A 21058-nucleotide genomic window follows, 5' to 3' on the forward strand; every position below is an offset into this window, starting at 1 on the left:
GCTTATGCAGAACATATGCATCTCACATAACTTTGCAAGATCTTTATAACTCCTTCCCGTTTTCCAAAAGCAGGATTCTGTATACCAGAATTTCTCAGGAAGCATAAGGTGTTACATTCTTTTGTTGATCGAGATGCCTCTTTTTCCCCAACTCCAGTAACTCCATTGCCAAGCTTTATGCCCTCTAAAAAGATTTTTATTGTGTAGGGCAAAAAGCATTACTTACTGTTCCCTAAATAATCTGATTTTATCATACCTGTTTCAAAAAATTCGCTAATTTACTGCATCAATGAATTTATCTGCAGACCATATTCACCTACTGTTTCTTTCCCCTTATCCTTGGTTTACTCTCAAAAGAGCAAGTGTATAGGAAATGAGTCTTCCTCTATCTCTCCCTTCTAATGTTGGCAAACACTACAGCGAAAAAAGAAGGTGACAGTGTGTGGCTACAAGACACCAACAAATCTTTCTTTAGAAAAATCTTTCATTTATCATAGCTATCACTCAAACAGGCTGGTTTCTATTAGCCTAGAGTTGCTTTCTGCAGTAACAGAAACTCAAAAAAAAAATTAATGTCATTAATTTCAGCCCTTTTCTCCAAGTAATATAATTGCACTGAAATTGCATATTTTGCTTCCATGAGAAATTTTAAATAAAAATATTTTAAGTTCTAATCCTTTTTTGTAATCAATTATTTGTTTCAACATTAGACCTCCATCATCAGACAGCTTTGACCAAATTTAAACAACATCACTTTTAATCAGAGCATTTATCTGAAGGCACCCAACACTCAACTTTCAGAGGGTCTGAGCTTCAAAAGATTTAACAAATTTTTTTCTATTGTTATTCTGTAGTGCTTTTTTTTATACACTAATACCTGGAACAGTCACTACAGGTAAAAATGGCAGATTAAAATTCTCCCCTCTGCTTTCTTAATACAAACTTTCTTGTTTATTTTTCTTTAAAAAATACTGAACCAAGAACTGAATACAACTTTTATTAACTAATTTGATTTGCAATGGATTTTTTCCACTTTTGCTCCAAAGTGTTCCTCATGGTCCATGTAATGACTAAAAACAACAAATCATGAAGGATATTTTTCTTCACCTTCACTTTGTCCTCCTTTTCTATTAAGGGGGGGAAAAAAACCAAAATTAATGTTGCAATGACTGATGGCCATTGTATGTTTTAATGGGAACTATCTTGAGAATGCCAAACTCAAGTAAGGGCTCTTCCAACTCATGATCTCATTAAAATGTTTGTTGGCAACAATATTCAGAGCTGGATCTGATACATAATACCACAGTCCGAAAAGAAAAAAAAATCTGGAGGCACCTGTTTTTCCTCTAGACTTAGTCCTTCCAACTAGTCCAATTATTGTGTAGCTATAAAGATTTCTGTGTTACTCAGAGCTGTAAACATATTCTTGACTTACATACTATATATCAATACGTCACTACTATTATTAATAATAAAAACATGGATTTCCAAAGCTTTTAATCAAAATCAAAAGCCACCTTAAAAGAAAAAAGGAAAAACACAAGTACGCAATCAACAAAAAAGTCAAACATAGTCACTAATATTATACTCTAACAAATATTAGGGCTTGTTATTTGTGTACTTACTTGTGACCCATTTCATGGGCAATGGTAAAAGCAAGATTCAGACCATTGTCCTCTGCAATAATACATTTTCGTTTTTCACTGCACATTCCACTCAAATATGCTATACCTAGGAAACACAAACACCATGATCAATTATTTTTATTATTACTACTAAATGCATATATGAGGTATCAGAGGCCCCAAACAGGACTAAAACCTGACTGTGGTCAGAACCATCCAAATACATAAACAGGTACCTGCAATGGCTTACTTACTCATAAGCTACAATGACTGATTTCAGCACAGAAGTGGATAAAGGTGGAAAAGAAATCACAAGCAGTGCTAACATTACCTGATTACACAGACTGCAATGTGCAGGAAATGTATTGTTTAGTGTTAAGTGTTGCTAAGTACCTTAATGCTACATGATAGAACACCAATATGGATACCAATATTATTGTAAATGAAAATAGATGTTTACAATCACAGTACACAAATCTGAGCAGGTATTTCCTCTGAAAGGCTCAGAAGACTAGAATGTAAAATGTACAAACTTTCCCATACATTATTGTTAAGTATGAATATGGTATTCAGCATGCTATACGATTCAAAAAATGCATAAAATAGTTGAACGTCACAAAACAAGTAAAATTCTTAGTAGACTGCAGTCTGACAAAAACATTTATTATAAACGTTAAAATACTGCTATTATCTAATACCTAACTTTTTCAGTAACTAGAAGCCTAAAAGGTAGACTATTGATTTCAAATTCAAGTTTCCAAAAAGCAGAACGCCTGTAACTTCAAAATCAGGACATGGAGCTTAATTTGTGTAACAGTCATTTTTTTTTAAGGCATAAATACATTTATTGGGGACCTACATTAGCCACTCATTGTTTGAAATCTTGGAGTAAGCAATCAAAATGTTGTTTCAAGTGTCTGGCCTAACTCCCAGGAACATCCTTTCACAGGAACGGTGCCCTCTAGATTAACACATTTGCTGGATGTTTGGATATGAAGGTCAAGTTTGAAACGTTTGACAGTGTTTGAAATTAAGTCATAATTAGCATTCTAAGTTATCACATCACAAGATAAAAGTCATTCTTCTTACGATCCAAGTAGTCGTCATTCTGCAAACACAATGCCTCATCCAAAACATGAATTTCATGTAGTAGCCCTATCATTAGTCCAGCAGTGTCGTTCTCAACAGAATTGGCTGAAAGCTTTTGGACATAGAGCTCATATGTAAAAAAAAATATATATTGTTCAGGACTGAACAAAATAGATTTGAATGAGGTGGAATATTTTGCATTTTACTATTACTTTCTCAAAGAATGGAGAAAAAAATGGAGTAAGGGCAAAGGCAATTGAGACTGTAAAAAAGGGCAAAACATGTTCAAAGCAAAAAAATTTAAACTCTTCAAATGACACCTCATGCTAAGTGTCTAAGTATAAACACAATTTATATTAACTGTTTTGAAAATGAGAGAAGTAAAAAAGGCTCTGAAATGTAATATTTTATTCCACACATTATGTCTCAGTGGCTGAAATAAAAAGAAAAATTCAAAAAATTGCTCCAAGAGTATTTTGTGTCTGGTAGATCCACAGGCATTTGCAGGCATTTTCTTTTAGGTTTCCAGTTTAGCAAGTAAACTGAAAAAAGAAAGAGTTGTTTTTAATGATGTAGCTCTGAGTAGGAGTAGAATTGATAACAGTACTGAAAAGAAGCATACGTTAGGGCTTGGACTTCTGCCAACACCAATGAATTTGCAAAGTGCTGAAACAAAACAGAAAAAATCTCACTATAGACAAAATGCAGTGCTGCATTTTGAAGTGTTGTGGGCATTCCTGTTACTGCAAAATTTCTTGAAGACTGTTCAAAAGTACCTTCCCTATGGAGAATGGCTATCCTCCACTGGATAAATCTTAGGTGCCGAGAACTAAGGAAAGGGAATTCGCAAATTTCCCTCTGTCTGCTGATGCTGAAAATCAGCTGAAAACTGATGTTCTCCAGTCTTTCTAGGGAAAAGAAGTCCCCTGGCCTTCTCTCAGCCTCTGAAAGGGCAAGGTTCAAGTACGTGAGCAATATCTTTCCAAACCACAGGATGAGTACTATCAGTTTCCCATGTTCTCTCTATCCTGCCTGCCCTGAGAGCATAAAATATCCCTAAATTACTAGGTACACTGCAAGTTTCATACCTATCATTCAGAAAAAGCAATAAGCAGCAGTGAGCATTTTCAATGACACCCAATATATATGACCAAGACTGTTTTTATGCTCGACATTCTTAGAAGGGAATTGATTATGCTTGATCTTTTTTAGTGCAACATGTGAAACATAAGACCTGCATTTCATTTAGATTAAATTAGATTTCTGATTCTGGAAACGTCCAAAAACATCAAATGCAATTAATGCTTTATGACTTTTTGCATATCAAACAAAGTCGACCTTATACACGAAAGCCACATCAAACAGCAGCTACTGGATGTAGATCAGCCAACTACTAACCGTGAACTAGTTTCATGTCTTGTCCTTGGTTATTAATTTCATGTGTAGGGAAAAAGAAACTGACTTCAGCAAGCAGCTGTTCTTGCTTAGCTCTCTCAGCATTAGGTAAAAGAAAGAATTTCTTCTTTAAATATATGTATGTTCACTGCAGCTTCCTGTGGCTTATTAACACAGCTGGAACCCCTCCAAGGTTAAATCCACAAGAAAAAAAACCTGAACAATTGCTCTCTTGTTATGATTAAGCTATTCCCAATGAATCCCTGGGCTCACCGCACAGCTTCAAATTAACACACTTAGCACCTGAAAAGTGCTGGCTAGAAAGCAGTAACATCATCTCGCTGACCGTTTAAGGAATGAACCTATTATCTATCTGCACAGCAACCTGTTTCAAAACAAAAAGCAGCACCAAATGGATACATGCCAAATGTAAATTATTAAAATGACCCGACTCCGTGGATAAGTATTTCTCAAGCTAATGTAAAGTAAAATATATGCAATATCAATTAAGAGAGCCAAGCTTTACCATTGTACACTAGAGGATTCACTGCAATGACCACATTTTCTTATCAAGTACATAACTATCCAAACGAAATACGTGTTGCTTCAGAAAAGTACTACTCTTGCCAAAGTCAAAGCAGTGCTTTATCACTACTACCACTACTGCCGCCCATGGAGATGTTTTACATTTCATGCTATGTAACATCATAATTTTTCTTTAGAGTGTCCTGCTGTTTTAATTAACATACTCATCACATCCTCAACACTATTTACTGTATCAAAATAGACATCCATTTACAACTTTTCTGTTGAAAAGCCCTGTTCAGCTCACAGAGGTACTATCTTAAATATGTTACCAACTGAAGTATCTATCAATCAAGATTGTGAAAGTTGACCAAGATGAATAACAGTAAAAGAGAACAGCTACCCAGTGTCCACTGCACCAGCTAGGTAAGGTAATGAAGCACACCAATACTAATGAATGCACATTAGACATCATTTCAAGCACGCTAGTATTTTTAAAGGCAGTTCGTGAACAATGGTCCTATTTTTACCACACGTACCGCTGACATTGCCTAAGTACACATTATGAATAAAAATAATATAGAATCTCCTAGAAGAAAATTTCTTCATCCTTCAAAAACAGTAGTGTAAGGTAATGATAAAATACAACTAAACCTGTAATGGACAGAAGATGTGCAAAACAACTGGGGACAATTTGAACCATAAATATTTCCAAAAAAAATTTGCTTTTCACAAGGTGTCATGCTACAATATGCAACATGGTCTTAGTTTGAATTATTCGATTCAGTAGGTAAGCTACTGCAATTGAATGCCCAGGTACTCTCCCCTTTGATACAAACATAAGCATTTGAGTTGGCAAGTTAATGGATCCATGAGTTTAAATGGAAGTACTGAAGTGGACTTGATTACTTCTAACAATTTCCTTATTTATTTATTTATTTATCTTTAAAGCAGCCCAGATGCTTTCCTTCAGGAAAGGAAGTAAAAAGCTTTCCACAGGGCTAACCCTTAAAAGCCTCACTAACACAAGCTGCTCTGAACGCCATACACTGAGGATTTCCAGGGGGGAGAAAGGGTGGGGGGGAAGTCTTGTCGCTTCTTAGTGAATCAGCAGCCCTGAAGCACTCAGAAGGCAGCAACCAAACCAGCACATTTAATAAGCAGGAATCTCAAATGCAAACAGAAAAGCCTAGAAAAAGATTTTTTTTTTTTGTATATTGAAAGAGTGATAGCTATTACATACATACCAGTATACCTATACATATTCTCTATATATTTATACCGATGCAAGACATTAGCAAAAAGAATAGGATAAAAATGAATCAGCTTCTGATGCATCTTATGTAAATAAGTGTGCACGTAACCCAAATTTCCATTACCTTGTTTATGTAAGTCGTCTTAGAAAAAGTAAAGGTTCCAGAAAAATAATTTATCAATATGTAATAAATACATGGTTATGTGTTTAACAATGGACTATGAACTTTAAGGAAGCTGCTGCACTTTAATCCTTAAGAGTGGGGGGAAATTCTAAAAACAGGGACAGAATATCAATGTATATAGATATGCTAAACATGCATGAAGAAATTTTGAATGTGCAATTGCACAATTTTAGGTCCTTAGTTATTGCACCTTACTAACAGTCCATAGCTGTTCAATATGTTATTACACAGATGGCGCACCTGCTGGAAGTTACTTGCTTTCTTCTAAAATGTAGTCCACACAGAAAATTTCCCTTCTGAGATTAATAACGAACATCCTGTTGTGGCTCAGAGACCAACTTGGACTAACATTCTGCCCCCAGCAGTAGCCAATGGCAAATATTTCCAGAGACATTCTACAAACTAGGCAGAAGCGAGCTTTCCCCAGCATCCACTCCCAGCCTTTGCTGACAGTGCTGTAGGAACCCCCTGAGCTAGAAGCTACTTCCATACTATCATCTGTAATAGCAACCAAAGCATTTATTTTCTATGAATTTGGCGACTCCTTCTTAACCTGCTTTAACATTTGGGTCCATAAATGCTGTGGCAAATAGCTCCAGAATGTAATTGTGCACAACCATACATCTTTCTCTGTTTTAATTATTGCATCACGAGTACTCTTGCTGAAATATAATGCTCTATTAATCTTTTCCAAGACATTTATGTCTTTAGAGATCTCCATCAGCTACCTCTATGACAAAATTTCTAGTATATATAGCCTTTCCTCAGACAGAAGCCTACCACATCCTTTCATCATCTTGTAGCCATCTGCATACCTTAGCTTTTCTTGTTCCGCTACACTCTTTCTGACACAAGTGACCATAGTGCATGTGTAGCATAAATTCAAAAAGTACTGGAATCCTGTTTTTCTGTGGTCTTCTATTCTTTTCTAGTCAGTCCTAAGTCGGTTTACACAGCTGATCAGTGAGCTGATGCTTTCAGACAACTGTACATGATCATTACTTTTGCACCTCTAATATAGAAATAGAAGAAAACTTAGATCATGAATAATTCTAGTAGAAGACAAAGAAGTCCTAAGCCATTCTATTCCAGAACAAAAGGTAAAAATCACAAGATACACAGTAATGTGCAATAAAGATCTTCCTTGCTTCATACTTTGAAATACTGTCACAATGACAGAAAAAATAGACTTAATACTTCTAAGCAATAACTCATCCTTCTTCTGCTAACTCCAGCTGGTTTGACCCATTACTTTAACTTCCTCACTACATGATTTGCATAAACAATTTTTCTAGAGACTTCCAGATGTTTGTTGCATGTTCACTGTTACATGGCATAGAAAATTATTAATATTCTTGATCACCATTAAAAAGTTTAATTTTTTGGACAAAAGTAGAAAAGTCTATTTTAAGACTTACACAATGAAGGTTTCCACTAGATAAATTGTTAGCGTTCCTTATGAAAGCTTCTAGATCTATAACATGTGACTTTGAAAAGAAAACTCTGCATTTTTGTGTACATATACATTTATATTTTTCCCCTTTTCTGATCTTTTCTTAGTTCATACAAAAAATTTTTTTCTCCACAGCTGATATACTTTGAGCTTGAGCTTATTTTGGGGGGAAAAAAAAAAGTTTACCTTTTTTTAATTTCATTACTCTTCACAGAAGCTATGTTCTTTCAAAGAATGGGAGCAAAAGTGATACTGTTCTACACAGCATCCATGCAGAGTTGCCCTTCTCTAAAACACATTTCCTTCCCTATTGCTCTCAGTTTGAGATACGTCCTGACCAGGGGCTGGAAACCAACCTAGTCTCAGAGCATATGGTAGCTCTTAATCCTGTCAGGAAGCAAGCAGGAGCACTATGAGTATTTGGGATATGAAGTGGCTATCTGTGTTTTATGTTGCCTAGTGAAAGCCTGAGAGACAGAGGCATTCTTGAACGTGGGAAATTCTTTGTGTTCTTTATAGAGAAAAGTTATTCTTCAGATGCTCTTAAAAAGAAATGTTTCACTGTAAGGACAGTAGAGTAACAGGAGAAAACGACTATCAGTCCTACATATTTCCTTTTAAAACATTTTTGGAGAGCTAAAACATCTGCCATAGGGGAACAGATATCTTAAATGATCAAACTACTTGATGACCATTTTATCTGCTGTGGTTTATTCAAAAGTCTGTAAGGAATGGATGGCATAGATTTAATGATGTCTTTTCACTGTGGCAAGAATTTAAAACTGGTTATCTTTCACAGAAAGAGGGGAACAAGTTAATATTCTAGCCTAGTATAAATACTTTGTGCAAATTTTTTTTAGAGGTTTACAAACTTTGAAGCAGCAGCTTCTGCTGCAATATTACTTTAAAAGGAAAAATAAGGGCCGCAAAGCGTAGACCAAACTCAAAAGGGAAATATCTTTGCCAAAAAGGCAAGTGGAAGTTTAGTTTTCCAAGAATACCAGAGTAGGGTTAGTCATACAAGAAATTACCTTTTGAATACTTGCTAACATTAAGTAATATAAAGTGACTTCATTTTATGAAGGGATGACCTTTTCTAATAATTTGTTACAGCTTTGCTATTGTACACTTCGCTACCTGTGCCAAGCGTTTAAATTACTTCCCCCCCCCCCCCCAATATAAGCACTATTTTAAGCGTATCTTTATCAAAACTATTAACAGAAAGGTTTGGTTGGTTTTAAAATACTTTAAATGTCTGGAATACATCAAACATTCATTATATTTTCAAGTAAAATTAAATAAAAAACCCTCCTCATTTAATATCAAGGGCCCTGGTCCAAGGAAGCAGGAAGCGCACTGCACAAAACAGTATGTTAATGAGTATGTTGATGCAAGTGTACATTTTAGACTTCCAGAGAAGACACATATATTGTAAGGGTACTTTAAAAGTTCCTCTGCTTTGATAGACTACTCCAAAACTAACCTTTATTTTCTAAATGGAAATTTAGATAACTTACGAAGCCTTTAAAAAAAAAAAAAAAAAAAAAAGTGTTGATCTTAAAACTTGAGCATATATATCACTGAGGGGATTAAATGCTTTCTGTAATTTGCCCAAAAAAATAGGAGGCAAAAACAAAAATATTTCTTGCACTCCTATTTCAGCGCAGATGCTGGCTGTCTCTTATTCTGCTGCTAAGAAAATCTGACACTTTGCCCATAAGAAATTTCTACAAATAGGTATTTTTATGCTATGTAAGCTGATCCAATTAATTGTCAAAACTGCTTTCATTCCTATAAAGTGTGTTTTCACTTTGAGATGTCTAAAAGCCTCCATCTCTGTACCCTTGGGTCAACATACGTTAGCATCACAGAGTAAAATGTATAATAAAGATAACCAAGAGTTATAATGGCACTCTATCCGCATAGCAAAAATATTCATCTGGGTGCTTCTCTCTTATCTCGCTTTCCTGGCAGCTGCATTTCAATCCTCCAATTCATGTGGTGTGTAGCTGCTAAAGCCACCCTCCTGCTTCGCACATCCCTGCTCACTGCAGCCCCTTTGAGCTTTTCTCTTGTCTCATTCCATCCCATCAAACCACTTTTTTATGAATGTGCTACCAAGGCTCATGTAACATCAACTCTTTTCATATTTGCTCTAATCATAATATATTACCAATGCCCTTCCTGGTCTTACAAGAATTCCAGCCTTGATACCCTATTAATTTGATTTTTCTATAATTTAATCCATGCCTTCTTCCTCTCCTGCCGGTACCACGCAACAAACAGATCAGAAATCACTCACGATGCTGTATCATCCTCATGCCAGAACACCTCCGTCCGGCTTGTATTCATTTCCATCACAAAATGTGAAGAAAACAAGACAGTTCTGCTTTGCTTTGTGATTTATTTCATCTGTGGTACAGAAATGACTCTAATGAATAGTAATGTAAAATTGCTAGTACCCTATCTTTATTTTTTCCTATTCAGCTATTCCATTCCTCTTCATTATATAGACAGTATATTTACTTCTGCATAGGAAATAAGTTTCTTGGAGATGTCTACCAGAAATTCACACACTTTGACGTATTTAATTAGTAAATATCCTTACGTACTGTGAGCAGAATGTTCCCTGAAAAACAGCACAATGGTATAGTAATACATTTCTTCCTTTTCTGTAATCTGATTCCTGTAAATCACATTTCACAATTTCATGCTTAATTTCAAAAATATTTTTATTTATTAAAATTATCTAAGGATTTTTGTGTATATGTTGTACCTAAAATATAACTTCTTAAATTTAAGATTCCACAATTTAAAAAAAAAAGTATGTAATTTTGAAAGGTATTTTTTAGTATTGGAAACATTTTCAAATTATTATTATTATTATTTGGTAATAAAAAAACCAAAATAGTAGAGGGGAAGAATTAGGCCAAGAAGTGTAAAAACCAGAAAAAACAGTATCTTATTCCATCCAATAGATACTATAGCATCAAAGTTTCCCCAACTGAAATGTCCCAAGAGATATAATGCAATCTTTTTGCATCTTCACTACAACTAAGTGATTAGAGATATGTCTCTAAGCCTATATAATTTTGTGATGTATCAGCATACATAACGAAAACAGTTATGCCTTCTAAATAAGAGTAAGTGCTAACTGATCAGGGGCCCAAGTTGTGCCTGCACCGGAAAAGCTTCTGTAAGACCATGTCTCAATGTTCTTGCAAACTGTTTCCAACTCAAACATTTTTGGAGCTTTTAGGATGGTCAACAATAAGAGTTTAGACTCTATGAAAGCAAGCTGAAACACTGGGCATCAGGTCTTTCCTCCATCAGGGAATCCATTATTTAATTCTCTTTGAAAGCCTGCAAGAAACAAGGTCATCAAAAACTAGAGAAGCCTCCCATATCTCAGATGTGCAGGGATAGACCCTGACTATTCCCTGCTTGAGCAAGCAGAGTACGGGATGACTCTCTTGATGAGAAACTCATGTTCCATTCATGGTAGGGTATCCATCATCCTGAAAACATAAAACCTTCAGTACAGACTGAAAAGAGAAACACAAAGTAACATGTTGCCATTTAAATATCATAAAAGGGAGCTATGAGATGGATTCCAACAGCAAATCTGCACAAAGACGTTAGATGAAGAGTCAGCCTAGCCCTGGCCCTCAGTTTCTTCCTGCTTGTATTTGTAGGGCAGACTTTTCACTGTGTTTTGAAAAGTTAGATGAGGTTGCATGGCTCTTCTGCAGTGCTCTCTACAGATATGGAATCCTTTTCCTTTCCTCCTTAAATGAAAGACCTACATATCACTGCGTATACATCCCACACTGCAGAGAAAAATAACGCATTTATTGCATAATCTCTCCAATTCCATCACACTCATCTCTTTTCCATTAGATAGGTGTAAGACACAGAAACTGATGCACTGGTCAAAAGGACCTATTTGGCCTCTCTTATTTGGAAAAAAGATGCGGTAAAACAGAATCAGATTTTTCAGTGTGAAATATTACACAAGGGTGAGTACTCTACCCAGACATTACTTTGTAAACATTTCTTTTGAAAGCATAAAATATTAGAAGCAAGCATATCTAAAAACAGCTAAAAAAAGATTCATTGGAGAAATGGCTAGGTAGTTAGGTAACAAGTACGTCTTACTTTACAGCCATATATTTTGAATGTCTTTAATTTGTACCAAGTTGGACACCAAATATTATTTTGTTTTTAAAATTTAATTGTACGCATATTAGAAAGTTATAAAATAATAAAAAATAAAAATTACTATACAATAATCCTTTATATAAAATAATATAGAGCATATATTAGTATCCTAGAGTATATAGAGCATATATATTGACTATAGATGTATGGTTATTTATAGTGTTGCCAACTTGCACAATTCAATTTCATTATGAATGTACACAAAGTATTTCATCTAAATATTTTTCACAAAGAAATACTATAAAACATAGGTATTCAAGTTGTAAGATCAAGAAGAAAATGAAAGATATTTTTAAAAGCTCATATCGGCTGGGGTTTGACCCTGTTTTTCAACAGTTCAGATAGACCAAAGGACACAGAACATAATCCACCGCTCAATGAGTGGCGCATAAAATCACTACTTTTTATTTCTCTTGCAATCTGATAGCTAAAACTGGACCTTTTCTGCTGGTGAAAGAATTTTTGTCAGCAGAAAGATGAGCTTAGTAGTCCACTGCTGTCCCAATTTGTGTCCTGCTGCTCTGCCCTAGCCTTGACATGACCTTCTCTCATGTATGGTGGTAGTAGTGGTGTGATGGAGGAGGAAGCTGTGGTGCCTGGAGTGCCTTGCATAGCAGGAGCACAATTTACTCCTACCAAATTACTCCTACCACAGACAGGGAGAGCTCCTCCGAGGGTCTCTGGTGGACGTAGGTTACTCCGCACTCCAGCAGCAATGAAAAGGAACTTGGTCGTTCCCAGCTTTCATAACACGTAAGGTGAGAAATCCCTATCCCACGCCTACTACTGATTTCATCAGAAAAGGTAAAATAAAATATGAATACATCTTTGCTGTTTACGTCTTAGATTTCCTTAGTTCAGGGACGATTTACATTCAGCGATCTCATCCCTCGTGGATGTTAGAAAACAGTTTCACAGACTGAGATGGGATGAACCACAACGATAGATTTTCGTGACACACGCTAAGGATTCAGCTGGAAAAGTTTAGAAATGTCCTGCTAGCATATAAATCAAACTGTTACTCCCTTGCTTTTGTAACACAACAATGCAATCACAACTGCAAGGCAAAAAGAAAAAGCCATTAAAACTCAAGACAGCAGACAAGTTACAAGGAACTCCGGTTGCACTTTCACACCACCAGACTGAAACATTTCCAGTACTTAAACACTAATTACATCCTGGGTATGTAGAATACCGGGCACTTTGGTGCAAAGAATTCTTTCTAGCAGACCCTTTACTGGTATACCACCTACTGCTATATACATTTTAAGTAACACTAATATTTCAAGATTCTTGATTCCAACAAATGTAACTAAGGGATTCATATATGAAGCTAGAAAGTACACACTATTTACAAGATAAATACAAATTATATGATTATCTTGAAATTTCCTTTTACCACAGAACAAATATGTACTCTATATATTACAAACAGATTCTTATAGCATTACTTAAGAATGCCTTTTCCTGACAGATATAGGAGCTTTGTCCATTAAAGAAATGCAAGTTCTGGCTCCAAGCACAAATCTTCTAATTGCTGATAAAATACTGTTAAAATTCTTTAAATGTAGTAAGTCTCTCTATATTTTAAGATCTCTTGAAGAATGGATTTTAAATACCCCAGGTAAGTCGAGACTAAATACAGAAAATGAACACAAAATAAATACAAAAATTTACCACGAAATGAAGTAGTATAGGCTGTGGAAGAGAATGTTACATTACATTTTCACAAAAAGGATATGGTTACACAAGAAGCTACATTAAACTATGGATGGTATTGTGGTGCATCACAGGACAGTTTGCTGAGGTCAAGAGCCAGATTCAGCAGGTGAGCACGTACCTGACTCTGCTGGGATTTAAGCATATGCTTAAAACAATGACAGCATGTGGCCTAAATGAGAAAGAACATGGCTCAATATATTTGAAGTTGAATGTACAAGAATTAGTCAAAGCTCTGAATAGGTATGATAAGTATCATTAAAGCATTAAAAAAAAAAAAACCCTTAACCACAGAGATACTTTAAGATAACCACAGTGGCTGAATAAAGTTATTTTACTCAATAATTAGCCTATAATTGTACCTTTAATACTTTCTTATTATCTTGTATTAATCCTATATTTTTATTTTACAAATAAATACCATTATAGCTGGTAATATCAACTCTATAAACAAATACACAAAATTATACTGCATATCAAATCATTAACATGCTGATTAGAGTGTTTCATTTTCAAAAATTATTAATATTTAATTAAAACATACACAGGCTAACTGAAGTTCAATCATTGATTTTCTAAACTCTATTCAAAATTGTAAGCTTACAAAGCTGGATGTAAACATCAAAATTAACCTTCCTAAACATGTTCGAAGCCCTACTGCCTCCTAAAAGATATTAGTAAAACAGATTTAGTAAGAAAACAATAAATAATTTCTCTGATATAATCTGAAAAAACAAAAGATGATCTTGAAACTAAATGAAAAAATTTTTTCTTCATTTTCAACTTTCTAAAATGCATTGTTAACTGCTTCAAATTAAAATAAGTTAAAGTAAAGGAGGAGAAGGAATTGTGTGAAGCAGCAAGTCCTCGATCAATTGTTTAAGGCAGAAAGACTTTTTTTTTTTAAGGAATGATAAGTGGTCAGTAATTAAAAGTAAGATTGGTGCTTATGAAATTACCATCAAAACTCCATTCAGAGAGATTTATTCTGTGTTACCCTTCCACTGTTCAGATTAAGTTTTAAACACTTAAAACAAAACACTGAAAAGTAATACAATTTCAACGTGTTGCAACCTAGCTATTTTGCATCTTGTTACAACACAGTATGAAACCAGATTCAGCTCTCTTGGTGTGAAAACCTGGCTCACTGCCCTTGCAAAAGCATTGTCATTAACATAAACTCAGGAGGCAGGTAAGGTAAGGTGGAAATGCATCTTAGAGGTTCATAGCAAACAAGAAACTAACCAATTTTAAGATGGACTTCTTAGCAAGGTCATAGAAGACATTGGTGTTCAAAAGCCACATTGGACCATTCTATTTACTTAGGCATTTGCAGCTCCTGGATACACTTCTGAGCTATGGTATTTCCCACAAAAATAAATATTCATAAAGTGAAACTGAGTAAGATGTCTAGGGCTAGCTTTTCCACAAATGCGCTTAAAAGAGGCTCCTGCTCCTATAGCGTGAAGTGCTTACTCTCAAATAAGTCAGTGACTTTATGACCATGACTTTGCTGTGAAAGAGGATATTGTGAAAAGCCAGTTGTACAAATGGAAAATTGAGACAGGCCTAGATTAAGTACCATATTGGAAATTTGCATAGAAAGTCTTTTGCAGGTTAAATGGTGAACCCAAGTTCTCTGAATGCCAACAATCTTACCCACAAAAAAATTATCTTCCCTTTATATGGGACACATTTAGAGGATCTTCTGTTCAGGACAGTTTCGATATTTTGGGGGTAAGCCAATGTATGGCGCAAAAATTCAGAGCTTATAAAACTTTTGTTGATTCTGTGAATTTTGTGGAGCAGCAAGCCTGCAGACATGTCAGAGAATGTCTGCGACCTAGATGGTTTAAAAACATGCAAGAACGCCTTCATTCTGCTGGGGAGGAACTTGTTTTACTTCATTTCCTCATCTAGTCTGTATGTCCCTCTGCTTGTACTCCCACTCCGAATTCCCTACAGTATTCAGACAGTAACATTTACAACAAAAGAAACAAATTTAGTTGTGCTAGTGAATACCAGAAAAAATTCTGGCCACAGTGATCAGCTGTATTTCTCATGACCAGGTATACACTTCGATCAATCATATTTTAAATGGTAACCTGAAATAACCTTTCTTTACCGAAGCCTAACAGGATGCTTATTCGTTGATATCCAACCTGACAGTTTTCAATGCTAAAATGTTACAAAAAAACATACAGACACCCACCTCTTACAAAACTCTTCTTTCTGACCTCCACTGACTTCTCTTCTCCAAGCGCACCTGCTACATTTCCGTTTGCAAGTCTGGCAGGACTCCTCACCCACACCCACGCTTGGTCCTTTGGAGAACTGGCGCCAAGCCACCCCCAGCTCTGAGCTTTACCTGCCTTGTTGAGCAATGAGAAATGCACGTCAAAGTTACGACATGCTGTAAATGACAAGTCTAAAGACTTGCTCTTTGGCGCTGACCGACTGGAAATTTCCCTTGCCCCCACAGCAACTGAATGCCCTACAGCATGCATTTGTAATTGCCTTACGTTTTTTCCATGATTGTGTCTCAGCAAAAGAGAAGAAACAAACAAAAAAAAAAAAAAAAAAAAAAAAAAACCTTTCCAGTGACCCTCCCGCCTCAACGTAGGCTGTTGTTGACATCTTCTAGAAAAACAGGCACGCACTGCAGGATCCAACTCTAACCATGGGAAGAAGCTGGAAGAGGGGGAAAAAGACTTTTCCACACTTCTTCATCCCAGTGAAACCAGCCTCACTGAAAACATGGTGGCAGCCTCTCTTTCCTCCTTTCCATTCCTCAGAAGAAGCATGGTGTGGGGACTTCTACTGCTATTACCACCCTGCCCCATTGCAGACCAGAACCCAACTCCATGAGATGCTAGAGATACTCAGCAAGATTATCCCTGCCTACAGGGCTTATGTCCTAAGGGTTCCTGTTCTGCAGTGCACGAATATTTGAGCTAGTTTCAAATTAACAATATCAAGTACCAATAGCAATTCTGCCACAGCAGCATACGGCTCAGTGCGAGATGGTTTACCACGCTTCTCAGCAAACTCACAAACCCAGCAAACAAACAAAAGAAAAATAACTAAATCCATCCTTGGCATTTTGCTAAGTTGGATGGAAGACATGTTCTTTCACTTCATTTTTTTTTTTTTTGTGGTCTTTATTGTGTAGATGCTTGTTTGATTCATTACCAGTCATTACTTGTATCCATGCTATTTACATCTTTTGCAACAAAATGAAGACCTGATGGCGCCTGAATTTTCCACTATTGTTTTTAATCTCTGCAAAACTAGATGTTACCAAAGTTAGAAATTTATAATATAGTAAATTTATGATTTAGAATATAGTAAATTTGTACCACCCCCCTAAAATAATGTGGCAAGCATTTCAAGGGAGTTCTATTCAGAGACTGTAATGTCAGTATTTTATTAGAAAATGCTTCCTAGTAAACAAGTGAGATGGAAGCATATCTTGGAAAACAACGCCATTATAGCTGATGCTTTAACTGAAAACAGATCTGAGAATACAGGATCAAATGGTACAGTATCAGATTTAATTTTTTTCTTTCTTTTTTTTTTATGTAAATAGGAAACCCTGCTCTTTGGCAATACCATAAGATAATGAAACTGGGAAAAATTAAGATTACACAGCAACAAAATAGTTTGAAAACAGCATCTAATTACTTTCTCTCCAGAAGACCCTGGAGCTATCAAGCTATCAGAACATTGCACTTACACTCCTGAGATCAATAAAATGCCGGAAACCCTGTCTTTCATAAAGCACCAGAAAAACTCCATTTACTATTTCTGAGACATCTTATTACTTGGGAATCTCAACCAGTACTGAGATTACAAGCAAATGGTATCAGTTTTAAAAGGATCTTGTTTGTACAGAATCACATAGGTGTGTCAACTTCAGATGTATTTAAAAAAAGAAGCCTCATTCCGCTACAATAAGTAGATATTATTGAAACAATCAACTGAGGTCACTCTATTTAAGGCAAAAGCTATCTCCAAAATGACTCATAATTCTGACATATTAGGTAAAATGGAATTCAATTTATACATGCCAAGAAAATTGTTGACCTTCTTTTGACAGAGGCAGACTTTTTAGCTGAGTGTAGTAAAAGGCTTAGGCAAACTAAATCTGGAAATACTAGCTTTTTGTTTTCCATTTTGTTGCAGTCAATGTTACCAGGACATTTTACTAGCTATCATAAATCTTTCAAAACATTAACTGTGGTCACAACATTTTATATAGCACGTGTTGTACACCTGTTGGATTTCTGACAAGGGATGAGAGGAGATATTACCTGAACAATCAGATAACATACTGCATGGCCTAATGAAAGGATTCAGGTGCTTAGTCTCTGACATTTGAAATGGTTTATCTTTAATAAAAAAAACTTTGGAAAAAAACACTACGTAGAGGAAATGCAATTACTATTCACTATAGTATAGTATCAGTAAAGCAACAGCTTGCAAATCATATAACAGAAGAATTTTTGTCTAAAAATTGCAAATTCTATGCGTTCCTTAATGATAAGTTTACTTTGAGTCTTTACAACTTGCAGTGATATGACAGTGTGCTAAGATTTTGTACTTTCTTAAACATCACATCATACGCAATAGAAATGCAATCCAATGGACTGAATGGAGAGGAAGAACATGCTGGGCTCCCTTCCTGATTCTGTCACTCGCTAGCTCATTGATCTTGCGCAGGTCATTCAACCTGTCAGTATTTCCAGCTATAGAAATTATGCTCTTTCTCATGCCTTTTGAAAACTACTTTGAGATGATACTGTTGTGAGAACAAACCTTCCAGGGCATGAGCATGCTTTTAAGTATGTTCATCTAGACACTATTCATCAGTCAAAATTTCTACTTTGATGCGAATACTGAGTTAGATGGAAACAACAAACAAAACTTCACAGCCAGTTAAGTACACAGTCACAATGTCCACCAAGCACAACTGCACGTTTGTGCCAGGATCTGCTGAATCATTTTGCTGGCACAAAGGCAGAACAGAAAAGCAGGCAGCAGGATGCTGAAACAAGGCAGTGCCTAGCTTCCAACCCGGGCAGCTCCAGAAAGGACGCAGCCTCCCTTAGAAACAATCATTCCCTCAGTTTCTCCCAATTAACGTGACTCCAAATTGATGCCAACATAAAATCAGCATCATTATACCATCTGCCCCTTAAACTGTAACATTTCACACTAATAATTCACCATTATGCTATTTATACATAAGACATTAGCTAACAGCAAACAACCAACATGGCTTAGAAGGTACATGTCTCAGAGACTCAATGTGAACCGCCACAGTGGAAGGCTACAAAGGGTAGGGAAACTCAAATGTGCATGCACTTGCTTGAATAAATAATTCCCCAGTATGTATTTGCTGGCATAATACTTGAAGAGAGTGAGAAAATATCTACTGATGTCCATCTGCTGGGCTTAGTACTAAGCTTTGTGTAATGATCCACCAGTCATTTGCCCTATAAATCATTGCTCCTTTCAATTACTTAAGCATTATAATATCAAAATATGCATGCACAAAAATACTGCTGTACAGAAGTACAGCATATACTAGGCCTCAGTTTACAGTTACTTTATGCTTGTTCTTTTAGTACAGGCTTATTTTTCTAAAAACTGACACCTAAATGCATTTATTAAAATCTATGAAATAATTATTTGCAACAGCTATTTGACTCAGAATTTTATCTGTCAATAACATAAGAAAAAAAAACAGAAAGAACAATAATCCAGACCACCTCAAATTTAAAAGATAGCTTGCTCCCCTGCAGGTTATTCCAGAATCTGAAACATGAGACTATTTTTGACTAAGCTAACAAAAACTCTTAAAGACAGAGACACCATGATCCCAAAAACCCACCAACTGTAGGAAAAGAATCTTCAGTGCTTACTGGTCTAAACATACATATTCCTTTCATCAGCTAAGAACAAATTTAATTTGTATGTATGTATGTATGTAAACATCTCTGCAAGTCTTTTCCTAAAGAAGTCCTATTTTTTTTAAATCATCGTATGTCCCTAATGTTTGAATAATAAAATAAAGTCAGAAACTGCTCATTAAGTTACAGAAGAGCTGTGAGCATCAGTATAGAGCAAAAGGATCTCATTTCTGTGAAGAAGTAAGAAAGAGGGAGCATACACATAAGCAGGACAGGGGAATAGAAGAGCGCTGCAGCCAAACCACCATGGGAAGCATAAAAACACTTAGGTCTAGTCGATTTTGATCCCAATGCAATAGCCTTGAGATTTTCCAGCCAGAAGGAATTTTACAGGGGCAGTGACAACTGACAACACTGAAATGAACTTAGCTCAGCTGAAATCAAGGGACCTGTGCTGATTTATACCACATGAGAATCTGGCTTACTGTTTTACAGAAATGCATGATTAGTCAAGCAAGCAACTAATTGGAGTTACTCTGGATTTACATAGTGTGAAATAAGAAGCTAGCCCCAAAACACTCATGGCCATGGTAGGGCTTTCCAAACACCTCTAGCTGTAGCATGATACTTTTAATAACTCTAAAAAACATAAAACAAAAAATTTCTACTTTCTAAACTTCAAAATACTTCAGGAAATTAAATGCCCTTCAAAAACTGTATTTTACATTTCTGTCTACTTTTCAAAACTATCAAAAATAAAACGTTAATACATTTTTGTTTGATTGCCAAGATATCCAGAAAAGCATAAATTTCTTCTTTTGTGTTGCTTTCTCTGATTAAGATTCTAAAATTTCACGAACATACTAAAACACTCTATCAGTATGGAAGAAAAATCACCTGAAAGACCTCTGTGCAGGAATATTTGGAAGATTGGTACCATATATTTTGTTTCAAAATCAAGAATAAAGTTATATCTTTCAAAGGTATTTTGACACATGTTTTTGATTTTGAGTAAACATTTTTTGGTTGACAGGGCTCTTGCTTAATGTTAAACCATTAAATCATCATATAAATCACTCTGTTATTCTAAGACACAATGAAAAAGTACTAATTGAAGAGTGCACAAGCCCTGTACTTCAAGCAGAATACAACAGGAAACACAGAAAAGTGTTATTTGCCACCTAAATACATGAAAATTTTGTCTGTATAACTGAATACTGGCACATACTCCAGCTAGCTTAAGTGGGTATACATGTCCAGTCTGAAAACTGTGATTCTTGGCATTTAATGAATAAACAATAAATCTAAGTTATCTGTGTAGTATCCATCACTGAGAAGAACTATGATCCAACACGACAATCCTTTCCAATAATGAAATCCATCCTGTAATGTTTCTTTCTCAAGACTTTCATTTCTGCATTGTGTAACTTGCTACAAAGAACACCTTGACTGCCTCACGTACATCTACAGTTACGTTAACATTTCAGAGAATTGCCTTATTACTCTCTTCACTGTAGATGAAAGTCTGTATTGTGGTGTATCCATTTTTTTTTCTTTTTTTGCAAACTTTGGACAGCTGGGAATTGTTCAGTTGATACTGCATTAGCATTTTTCATCTACTTCCTTTGGCAAATTTTATAATTTACAGCAGGTTAAACATTCCTGGAATGTGCCGTC

General features: G+C 35.6%; 1 protein-coding gene across 3 annotated transcripts in view; it reads right to left on the reverse strand.

Moving 5' to 3' along the window:
- Positions 1-21058, reverse strand: part of LOC135325121 (A disintegrin and metalloproteinase with thrombospondin motifs 19) — a 149396-nt gene that overhangs the window by 73792 nt on the left and 54546 nt on the right. For all 3 annotated transcript variants that reach the window (XM_064502702.1, XM_064502701.1, XM_064502703.1), the window contains one exon: positions 1626-1731. In XM_064502702.1, the coding sequence (XP_064358772.1) occupies positions 1626-1731 (106 nt within the window). The remainder of the gene's footprint in view (positions 1-1625; positions 1732-21058) is intronic.

This window comes from Dromaius novaehollandiae, chromosome Z (assembly GCF_036370855.1).
Source record: "Dromaius novaehollandiae isolate bDroNov1 chromosome Z, bDroNov1.hap1, whole genome shotgun sequence".
NCBI lineage: Eukaryota > Metazoa > Chordata > Aves > Casuariiformes > Dromaiidae > Dromaius > Dromaius novaehollandiae.